The following is a 12,296-nucleotide window of genomic DNA, read 5'->3' as shown; positions in this document are numbered from 1 at the left end:
ACCTCTGACCTACAGTATGCATATCCATAACTGTAAGCTAGTCTGCTGGTCTGGAGTAGATTACAGATGACTGTGACTGTGAGAGAGAGAGAGATAGAGATAGAGATAGAGATAGAGAGAGAGAGAGAGAGAGAGAGATAGAGATAGAGATAGAGATAGAGATAGAGATAGAGATAGAGATAGAGAGAGAGAGATTACCTTGGTATTTCCTCTGAGTCTGACATCGTAGCCACACTGCGTGTTGATCACTGTGTCCTGATAGACAGACAGACAGGTAGAACAGGGTTACAACAGACAGACAGACAGACAGACAGACAGACAGACAGACAGACAGACAGACAGACAGGTAGAACAGGGTTACAACAGACAGACAGACAGACAGACAGACAGACAGACAGGTAGAACAGGGTTACAACAGACAGACAGACAGACAGACAGACAGACAGACAGACAGACAGAGAGAGTTCTACTACCAGTAAGACTCCTAAATCGGGAGATAATAGAGCATCGCAGTGAGGTGTCGGAAGCAAGCTGGCCATTCATCTTTACCGATAGGGTTTTTCATTATCAGCCACAAAGTCGTAGCAATTCAATGTACACTTACCACTAGGCTGGTGGTTGTAAAATGGTTCTATATGCTCCTGTAGAACCCCCGAGTATGTATGCAATCACTCTAGTTTTAGTAAAAACACGTTTTAATCAAGATCGCACGGAGAAGAACTGCATTTCCCATGCTGCTAAACATGTACATCCTGTGAAATCGACGTCTGTGATTGGTCTAGCTTCTTCTTCTTTCACATATCTTGCGGTTACCGCGGAAGTAGCTACTGCCCCCTGTCTTCCCGGCGGATTATTGCACTTCAGCAGAACTCCGTGAGCGATCGTCTTTCTTTTACAAATACGATGCACTGTGTTAAAGATGACGATAAGAGCGTCCACAGAGATGACAATCACTACATGTCAGGCCGTATGCTGGCCTGGATAACTAAACTGAGCGTGATTTAAGGGCTGTATTTCAGGAAACAAGACTGTCATTCGCAATGCATTCTGGGAGTGTAGTTTCCGCAATTTAAAAAATAATCATGTACACAGTCTTGTACCCTGCCCTTTTTTTCAGCTTTCTAATTAATCTTTGCATTTAAAAAAATGTAAAATTAAAAAATGTAAAATTAAAAAATGTGAATATTGACATGATTCCTCTCCAGCCGAGGTGGCTTTGTCCAAGGCTTAAAAATGTTTAAATAAATACTTTATGAAATGTCTATGGAAGAAATGAATGCGGAAAACGCTTCCGACACCAGAGTGAGGACGGGGTGGGGCTTCAACTGCGATGCTCTATAAGCGACCGGCACGTTGCATACACAAAATTTAGAAGGCAATGGTAGCCAATCAGGAGGGAATATGGGAAATGGGACAGATCCATGTTGATGAGATGACTGTAGAGATACTGTGTACCGCTTTGTGATTTCAGGCCAATATCTGTAGGAGCAGTGTCCAAAAATGTGTTTTGCAAAAAATGGGCCTGATGGTGGCGCTAGAAGAGGGCCATAGGAGGAATGAGAGGTGGAGGTTGTGGTTTGCCTTCCAAGGAGTGCGTGTGCAAAGTTTGATATTGATCGGGCCAACGGTGGCAGAGATATGACTAGGGCAAAAGTGTGACGTGACGTGACAGACGGACAGACAGCGGTGAAGCTTTTCATAGTAACGTGTAGAAGACTTTCTTAATCCAGAGCCATTTACAGTTGAGCAAGGACATCACATGACATGTTAACACATCAAATGCATGTACAGTAAACAGTAATCTACACTAGGGTCTAGAGTAGAGATGAGACGATATGAAAATGTCATATCAACGATTGTGACAAACTAAATCGCGATTTACGATATTATCGCGGTAATCAAAATATCCTTTATCCTGGGGCGGAACATTTGCCAAAAAATAGACAAGCTCACAACGCGTCGCTATGCAACGCGTTGTGAGCTTGTAGATCAGCTATCTTTTCACAGACATCTGATAGTGAAAAAGAGACTGTATCAAGTATGAATATTATAAATACCTTGAACCAATTCTAGAGGGTTTAAATGGTACCGGATATGCAGCTTGGCAAATAAAAGGTGAATTGATCCCAGTTCATGACGGAGGACGATATCACCATAAATTAAATCTCCACGATACGATTATCGTGAGTGTTTTTTATCACGATAAACGATAATATTGCTTATCGTCCGATCACTAATAGGATCATAGGTTAAAAAAAAAGTGCCTCCCGCCAGTGGAGGGAGCGGAGAAGGGGGGAGACATGTGACAGGTTTTGTCTGGTTGAAGACCAGTCGTTCCGTGGCATTTTGGATCAGTTGGAGAGGTTTAAGTGCACATGCCGGGAGGCCAGTGAGGAGAGAGTTACAGTATTGGAGTTTTGATATGTCAGATGTCTGGATGAGGAGCTGGGCTGCCTCCTGGGTGAGGAAGGGTCTGATTCTACGGATGTTATCCACAACTTTCCAACTTCCCATCATGCATTGCGCAGAAGGAGTGTGGCAGTTCCGGCGTCGCAGCCAAGAGTGATCTACAAGCTCACAGCGGTTGCATCCGCGTCGCGACGTGAGCTTGTATGTCTGCTGTTAACCGGAAGTGATCCCACACATAATTCTACAGTAGATTCTCACGGAAACAACAGGTGGATAGAGTGTGAACCTACTAGGGCATTCACCAAATATTCGAATATTCTGCTATTCGAATATCAAAGTCACTATTCGACGTTGTTCACCGAAGTCGAATATTCGTTTTTTTTTTCTCTTTAACAAATATATAGTTTATAAAGCTTGGCTAGATAGAAAGTCATAAGAATGAGTTGTCAATGCCCCTGGTGGATGAATTTGTTGAGAGGCGTTGTGATCATGTAGATCTGCTATTTTCACAATGTTCGCCTCTTGCTTACTTAGTATTTGACAGTTTGACCAGTCCTGTCGAATATTCGACTATTCAAATACTTTGAGGTCGAATATTTCGAATACTAAAAATCACTATTCGTGAATACCCTAGAACCTACAGGTTCAGAGACAGACAGACAGACTTACTGCAGGGTCAGAGTGACAGACAGGTCAGAGTGACAGACAGGTCAGAGTGACAGACTTACTGCAGGGTCAGTGTGACAGCAGGAGAAAGGAACTCCACACTTCTCTCTGCTGCGGTGCGTTCCGTTGCAGCTGAAGTAGACGTTCAGGTCCCAGTCGTCAGGTTCCTGCGCTCCACAGCAGTGGTTCTATGGAGACATATGAGAGAAGCTCTTGAGCTCGATAATCGGGGCATTTAATTACCCTCCCGACAGTCGGGATGCCTCCGACTGAAACGGCCCGACAATCGGGCATAAATGTCGTCTAGCGTGAGGGCTCACGGATTCAATCTGAGCACCGCCGAGTGGCTCGGAGGACGATCGGGACCAGCCCGACTCTTTTCAAACATGTTTGATATTTTTCTGAGATCCCTACTCGTCTGGAACAGCAGCGGGTGACCGAGAGAAAGACAGCTGCTGATCGACAGATCTCTCTCTCCTTTTCTCTCTCCATCTCTCCCTCCCTCCCTCTCTCTCACTCACACACATACATGCACACGTGCGCGCACGCAGACACACTTTTCATACCGATCACATCCATCCGCCCAGGTTGTATCATGATTGCTTGCGATGGGAATTAAAAGTCAATGGTAGCGAGTTTGTTTTATATCAGCAGAAATAGTCACTACCAGTCACAGACTGGGAACAGCACACGAGTGACACGACACATCTCGCTTTGCTCTTGCAAGTACACGCCCACTGCCTGATCTACAAGCCTACAATGTGGCGCGGAGGGACACATTTTGATCTTGGAAATCTAATGTTCTGTGCGCCACACAGTCATACGACTAATCATAAATCAGGCACCATGAGAAGCAGACAGCACGCAGCACTTGACAAGTTTAGCAGTGATAGAGAGAGGGTAAAAGTCAGAGAGTTGAACTGAGGCATGGATGGACATTAAACGTGTGAAAGTGAACATATTATGATCCTAATGGGACACAAATTCCTTATTAAAGCATCTTTTTTTTCTCCATTGCGTGAAGCGATGCAATGGTGTTGTGTGGATAACGTTAATGTGTTTGTGTGTGTGTGTGTGTGTGTGTGTGTGTGTGTGTGATGCTGTTGCAAGGCAAAGAACAGCCGCCGTGACATATTGTATTCATTATATTATGTATTATTGCTTTGTTCAGGCCCGACTCAATCTGAATAGAATCCTGTAGCGTGCGGAGCGCCTGACTTTTCAAAACGGCTAGTCTGAGCCCGTTTAGATTATCTGGTCAGAGAATCTGTAAAAATGATCCTGTAGTGTTTAACTCATACCCTGCCAAAAAAAATGTTCTCTATAATAAAAACGTCTTTTTAACTATGGCCCTCCCTGCCAGACGTCTTCTGGACGTCTTTTTTCAACAACAAAAAAATGAAAAAAAAGATTTGGACCTCCAACAGTGTACTAGGCATGATCGCGAAATTGCATGTTTAACCCCCATACCAACCCCATCTTTCAAACATGTCAGCCATGTTTGTTTACATTTGAAGAAAACATAAGGGCTGCCTTCTCCTGAATGCCTGAACGGATTTCCAAGCGGATTTTTTTGTTTGAAAGCTGTGAAAAGCATGCACATGCATAGTGCATGATCTGTGCACGAATGTGTGCACCAGCGTGCAAACTATTTTCTTAACCCTTTGTTGGCGAAACGGCAATATAAGAGGTCCCACTTTAAATATGGCACCGACTGAGTTAATGCTACCCGATTCAATCGCGAAGCATGGACAGTTTTTAACAAGCCCTGCATTAGTTAACTTATAGGGGTGTGACAACACATTTTAATAGCGATTCGATACATAGGTGTTGATAGTGCAGGTTTTTAAGGGAAACATGTATTATTATGGATATAAATAAGTAAACACAGTGATTATCTGGCAAATACATGGACATTGTATATTGACAAACCTGCGCCTTGACATGAACCCAGAGATTACACACATTTATCCATAGACCAGTGTAACTGTCCCAGAGGTCGAGACAGTGATTTAATCAATATAAATATGTGGGTTGTTGGTTTAAAATTCATGTAAACACTGGGATTAAAAAGATAATTTCATTATAGATAATTGGTATTAAAAACAACAAATAAATATGTTAAAAGGTTTATATATTACATGGATCTAAAGGTAAAAATGGTGTGCCTGTCATCTAGAGGGTGTACGGTAATTAGAGCAAGGAGTTACACCTGGTCAGAGTGAAGCCTGTCAGATCAGATCAAAGCAGAGTTACAGAGAGATGCCACGCAGAAAACTCCAAAGAGAAACAGAGAAAGAGAGAGAGAGAAATATTATCATTGCTACAGAATCTACACATGGTTCAAAGGCGCACACGGTAAATGTTCTTTATTGTGTCTTGTATTGATCTGTGATGTCTTGATTTTTGTATTATTGCAATGTAAAATGTCGAATTTGTGTGAGGAGGGTTAGATAATTATAATTATAACACACCTGTGTGGACTGATCAGAGGACTGCTTCACTATATGACAAAATTGTGGACTCAAAATGTACTGTATGTTTATTTTCTTTATAGTTTTCACGGTGTCTTGGTGTCTATGTCTGTTGGAGGAGTTTGGAGGAGTTGAGTGACATTAAAAATCCTGAAAGACATCTGTATGAGGCGTGGACCTTCCTTCATTGAACCGTGGCAGCTACACCTTTAAAAGACGCTGAGGACTGTCAAAGGCAGCAGACGCATATATGCACACCCCCACCCACACACACACACACACACACACACACACACACATTGCGTTACCATCTTCTGCAGGGAGTCTATGAGGTTCTGTAGATCTATTTACCATCTTCTGCAGGGAGTCTATGAGGTTCTGTAGATCTATGTCGTCTCGGTAAGCCTTGATGTTGGCCAGGAAAAACTCTTTGATCCATTCTCTGACCTGAGACTGGAACACCACCGCTAACACTGCTGCTGTGAGCTCTAAGAAGAAGATCACCCCTATCACACCTGAGAACTACAGGAGAGGAGAGGAGGAGAGGAGAGGAGAGGAGAGGAGAGGAGGGGAGGGGAGGGGAGAGGAGGTAAATTATTTGATCAGTTATTTTAAAAAAATAGATTTTTGCTTTGTTCTATTGTTTTATCGCGTTAAAGCCCTTTGCACACAGAACAGTTGTGTTTTTTTTCGTTTGCTGTATGAATAAAACGCATTGGATTTGGTGTGCAATGCTGTGCGGAATCAACGCTGCAGATCCCAAAAGGAGTCATAAAAGGAGTGATGAGTTTTTTACCGCATGCGACAAGACGCACGAATCGAACTGGATTCGATAGAGAAAAAAACGCACGGCCGCAGCCACTCGTCGCACGGCTAATTCGGATCCGGTGTGCATGAGGTCATAGAGAATCTCGTACGCATGGGGTCATGTGTACAAGTGGCTAAATATGTCTTTTTAGACACAATAAGCCAGCAGTTTCTTTATTGCTATTTACAGTAACACTTCTAGCCCCCATAAGTCACATCCAACCATGAAAGGTTGCATTGTATCTTGGGAATGGGCTTATTCTGTGTGAAATGACATATTTAGCCAGTTGTACGCATGCCCCCAACCACTGAAATAATAATCTCTAAAACAATAGAAAGAAGTAAATGAAATAATTTTAACACTCTTCTTTTATATTCTTTAATTGCAATCTAAAATATGAACCCTTGTTGTAAAAAAATAAAGTTAGCCTTGAAGTGGTTAGGGGCTCTATTATGATCCAGGTCTTATGCCTTAACTTCTTTGCCTTTTTTTTACTATTTTGAAAAACATTTTTAAATACTTCAAATGCTGATCTACATCTGCACGTTGTGAGCTTGCAGATCAGCTATTTGAAATATTAAAATAAATATGTCTATATAGTAAAAAAAAAGGCAAAGAAGTTAAGGCATAATGCATAAGATCTGGATCATAATAGAGCCATAGGTGTCAAACAAGTCTATGAAATCAATGACAATCTCCTTCACACATTTATACAATTTATAGAGGGGGTCCCTGCTTCATCTCTCTCTCAGCTAAAGGGTCCTTGTCTTTAACACGTTGCAGACCCCTGCTCTGTACTTACGAACTTGAGCAGGCAGATGTTCTCCCTCAGAGCTGCTCTGTACTTACGAACTTGAGCAGGCAGATGTTCTCCCTCAGAGCTGCTCTGTACTTACGAACTTGAGCAGGCAGATGTTCTCCCTCAGAGCTGCTCTGTACTTACGAACTTGAGCAGACAGATGTTCTCTCTCAGAGCTGCTCTGTACTTACGAACTTGAGCAGGCAGATGTTCTCCCTCAGAGCTGCTCTGTACTTACGAACTTGAGCAGACAGATGTTCTCTCTCAGAGCTGCTCTGTACTTACGAACTTGAGCAGGCAGATGTTCTCTCTCAGAGCTGCTCTGTACTTACGAACTTGAGCAGACAGATGTTCTCTCTCAGAGCTGCTCTGTACTTACGAACTTGAGCAGGCAGATGTTCTCTCTCAGAGCTGCTCTGTACTTACGAACTTGAGCAGACAGATGTTCTCTCTCAGAGCTGCTCTGTACTTACGAACTTGAGCAGGCAGATGTTCTCTCTCAGAGCTGCTCTGTACTTACGAACTTGAGCAGGCAGATGTTCTCTCTCAGAGCTGCTCTGTACTTACGAACTTGAGCAGACAGATGTTCTCCCTCAGAGCTGCTCTGTACTTACGAACTTGAGCAGACAGATGTTCTCCCTCAGAGCTGCTCTGTACTTACGAACTTGAGCAGACAGATGTTCTCCCTCAGAGCTGCTCTGTACTTACGAACTTGAGCAGGCAGATGTTCTCCCTCAGAGCTGCTCTGTACTTACGAACTTGAGCAGACAGATGTTCTCTCTCAGAGCTGCTCTGTACTTACGAACTTGAGCAGACAGATGTTCTCTCTCAGAGCTGCTCTGTACTTACGAACTTGAGCAGACAGATGTTCTCTCTCAGAGCCCCCACGCAGCCAGCGAAGCCCAGGACGAAGGTGATGGCACCAACCACCAGAACCAGCCACACTGGGTCGAAACCATGGAGCCTTGTTACCTGGGTGAGGTCTAGGAGCACGCCCTGTACGCACGCACACACACACACACACACACACAGGGTCAGGTCTAATCGTTATCACGTTTACAGACGTGTCCCGTGTGTTAACCCATTTAGTGCCTCAGACATGAAAGGGTTAATTGTCCAGAGGGCAGAGCATTTTATCCATTCGTCGCCACTCTCTTATTTTGAAGGCCGGATAGTAGATCGAGCTCACAATTCCCACTTGACGACCTTCACAGTTGACCCACCGTTAGTTCTGGTTCAGATGCTAAACAAGGAGGAGGATCCATGTTATCATGCTTGTGCTAGTTTAGTGAGAAAACATGCCATCCTTGGCATTAAAAGTCTTTTTTTTTTAGAAAATGGACTGTAAAGATCAGAAGAGCCATTGTTTTCTATGGGATGGGATCACTTTTGCGTGCACGTGGACGTGCAATGGAGACGAATCGCGGACTTCACCGTGCCAGCCTTAAGGCTAGGGCTGTCACGATTATTACATAATCGTCTAATCGTGATTATTTGACATAATCGTGATTATTTTTCATAATCGTCATAATCGTTTCCATGTAAAAAATAGTGGAAATAGCAGATCTACAAGCACACAATGCGCCGCATCGCGACGCGTTGTGACAACAAAAATAGTTGTGATAAACAAAAATAGTTGTGATAATTTCTTATGTGTCATATCTACCATGTGCAACTTCAAAACCTAAAAGCCAAACAGAAATGTAATTGTCAACGACAAAAACAATTAAATCGTTAATCGCAATTATTTCAGTGACAATTAATCGTCATGTAAAATGTCATAATCGTGACAGCCCTACTTAAGGCCTACTTAAGGCCCTATGACCGAAACCGCCGTTTTCGGTCAAAAGGTCCGGTTCGACTACAAAATGACGTCACTCGCGACTTCTGAAAAGCATTAGACTGAATGAGAGTTTGGAAATTTGCACGTCGGAAAGTCCAACTCGCCGAACATTTCGGTCAAAGTATGGAGAGGCCTTTATTCACCGGACCGAAGGTAACCAGCGCCAGCTTTACTGTATATACAGTATATAGCGCGCGTAAACGCATACAGTATCTGTGTCACGTGACGTAACCATTTTTTGTTTTTTAAACTATGGCTATTGAAAAAAATAGCAAATCTACAAGCTCACAGCACTGCACCGAGTGCAGCACTATGAGCTTGTAGATCTGCTATTTTTTGAAAAACCCCGTGAAAAACTGGCATCGGTCAGGCTCCATTTTTTTCTCAAACTATCTGCATGCAGGAGTGTGTTTGTGCTCGTGCGTGTGTGTGTGCGTGCATGCGTGCGTGCGTGCATACCTTCTCACTCCAAGCCCAGAAGCCGATGGAAATGAAAGCTGCTCCAGCCAACTGCAACAGAGACAAACACACACCAGAACCACTGATCAGCATCATCACATCAATCCATTACAACCCAGCTAACTGTCAGTCAAGGTGGAATGCCCTGACATCTAGGGATGGGATGCTAATAGGGGTGTAACGATATAGTGTATCGAAATATCGTTTTGAACTTAAAAAATCGAAGTATATCGAAATGAAAACAGCTAAAATCGAATTGTATCGTTTTATTTTGTATCACATCGAATTAGGGGTGGGCGATATGGCGATAATTATCGTCTCGGCGATACAGCTTTGCCACGATAGGCCATTTCAGAATATCGTTTCTCTCGTGATACAAACAGTCATTTAGAAAAGGCTCTGGATATACAGCGAGTGCACGTTCCATGAGTCGCAGCTCTATTGCTTAATTTATACTTCTATAGTACGGTGGTGTAATTCGCCAAAAAGAACAGATCTACAAGCTATAACGTGTCGCGGCTCAACGTGTCATATAGTTTGAGGATCTGTCCCCTGCTTTCACGGCCCCTCCCCCGTGCAGCACGCAGACAGGCTACAGAGTGTCTACAGCACTGACTGAGTTGTGATTGTGTGCAGGAGCACGGCACAGTGGTCCACGATTTAGTTTCACTTTCACGGGACTTTAGTAAAGCAGTGATGGAGCTTGGCCTGCATTCTTTGAAGCATATTTTTCATAATGGATGCATTAAACTAACAGGACGCAAACTACTTATCCGTCCTGCTATCGCTATCAGCCATCTCACTGCTTGCAAAGCTGAACTGTGCTGGAGTCTCATCCATAGCTGTGTGTTCTGGCAGTATTGATGATGATTTAGATCACCTTGTAAATCCATGCTTCTGTTTTTATTAACTATAAGCAAGTAGCTATTTGCTGCTATTTGTAAAGTGCTTATGTTTTCACCATTGATGCATGCGTGTGTCGTCGCGAATCGCGGTGAAATCGTCGCATCTATTTTGCGTCTATTACATAATTGGCTTAGTTATAAAAACCATGCTATTATTGTTAGTAGAAAAGCGAAAAGCTAGGATGATAATGAGTGAGTAATTCTCTAAAAATAAAGCTTGTATCATAACAAACCTCCTGACTTTGGTTGGTCATAAGGTCATTTGTTTTCCCTCAAGTTTCAATGGTAAGGCATGGGTTGTTGTCAACCTGTGGGTCGAGACCCCCAGAGAGGTCCCGCCAAATTGTTTTGAATATAGCCGATCTACAAGCTCACAACACTCAAAAAACATTTCAAGGGAACCCATAAAACATTTCTGGGACCCATTTGAATGACCTGAACCATCATCACACCAACTAGTAAATATTTTGAGGTAAAAAATGATAATTGTTTAATCAAAAATCTGAATGTTATCATTAAAAAAAAACATAGATTAGGCTATCTATCTTTCTATCTGCAGCATAAAAATGAATAGATTATCTATAGAATATCTGTGTGGGTCTAATAAACCAACCATAAGGTAATTTGTTTTCCCTCAAGTTTCAATGGTAAGGCATGGGTTGTTGTCAACCTGTGGGTCGAGAGGTCCCGCCAAATTGTTTTGAATATAGCCGATCTACAAGCTCACAACACTCAAAAAACATTTTAAGGGAACCCATAAAACATTTCTTGGACCCATTTGAATGACCTGAACCATCATCACACCAACTAGTAAATATTTTGAGGTAAAAAATGATAATTGTTTAATCAGAAATCTGAATGTTATCATTAAAAAAATCATAGATTAGGCTATCTATCTTTCTATCTGCAGCATAAAAATGAATAGATTATCTATAGAATATATGTGTGGGTCTAATAATCATAATAAACCTAAAAACTCGCATAAAACAGTATCGTGATAATATCGTGTATCGTGATACTGCATGAAGCATATCGTGATAATGCTTTTATCCAGTATCGCCCACCCCTACATCGAATCGGCAGTGCAAAGAATCGATTGTATCGATAATACCTACTTGTGCATTGTATTTAGCATTTTTAAAAATCAAACCTCGTTTGAAGTGGAGCTGTGAATTTGAGCAGTTCCAGATCTATGCTTTTGATTCTATGTGTTTTAGATCTATGAATTCTAAGTGTTCTATATATAAATTCTATGTGTTCTAGATCTATAAATTATGTGTGTGTGTGTGTGTGTGTGTGTGTGTGTGTGTGTGTGTGTGTGTGTGTGTGTGTGAACTGTAAACTGTTCCTATGAGTGAGTGGTGAGTGTGCCTGGCCTGCACAAAACAGCGCCCCTCCTTTAACTAGTGTGTTGTGTGTGGCCACTCAAGGTATTGCCAGACTACGGACACGGCCAGCCACCCAGCCAGCCACCCACCCAGCCACATACCCACGGACATACCTGTCTATTGGGAGCTTGTGTTCCACAGCTCCAAAAAGAAAAATGAAAAGGGTTTAATTACTTTTCCTTTCCATATAGCTACACTGGTCTATGGATAAATGTGTGTAATCTCTGGGTTCATGTCAAGGTGCAGGTTTGTCAATATACAATGACCATGTATTTGGCAGATAGTCACTGTGTTTACTTATTTATATCCATAATAATACATGTTTCCCTTAAAAACCTGCACTATCCACACCTCTCACACAGATTTAATGTCTTTGCTAAATAGTTACTATATCGATTTTAAATAATTAAATGGAATCGTATGGTATCGTCATGAATGAACCAATATCGTCCATGTATCGTATCGTCAACCATGTATCATGATATGTATCGAATCGCTATTAAAATGTATCGTTACACCCCTAGATGCTAACCTCTAACCCTAAG

The 12,296-nt window shown here is 42.3% G+C and overlaps 1 protein-coding gene across 1 annotated transcript in view; it reads right to left on the bottom strand.

Annotated features, from left to right (window-relative positions):
- tspan14 (tetraspanin 14) overlaps positions 1–12,296 on the bottom strand; it is a 32,392-nt gene that overhangs the window by 5,864 nt on the left and 14,232 nt on the right. Inside the window, exons 3-7 of the mRNA XM_080739723.1 lie at positions 9,459–9,509; positions 8,006–8,152; positions 5,901–6,071; positions 3,138–3,263; positions 199–255 (exon numbers count right to left, since the gene is read on the bottom strand). Coding sequence (XP_080595849.1) covers positions 199–255; positions 3,138–3,263; positions 5,901–6,071; positions 8,006–8,152; positions 9,459–9,509 — 552 coding nt within the window. The remainder of the gene's footprint in view (positions 1–198; positions 256–3,137; positions 3,264–5,900; positions 6,072–8,005; positions 8,153–9,458; positions 9,510–12,296) is intronic.

This window comes from Nannobrachium achirus (genome assembly GCF_963921795.1).
Source record: "Nannobrachium achirus genome assembly, chromosome: 13".
NCBI classification, from domain to species: Eukaryota; Metazoa; Chordata; class Actinopteri; order Myctophiformes; family Myctophidae; genus Nannobrachium; species Nannobrachium achirus.
Note: the sequence above shows the minus strand (reverse complement) of the source record. Positions and strands in the feature narration are given on the sequence as shown.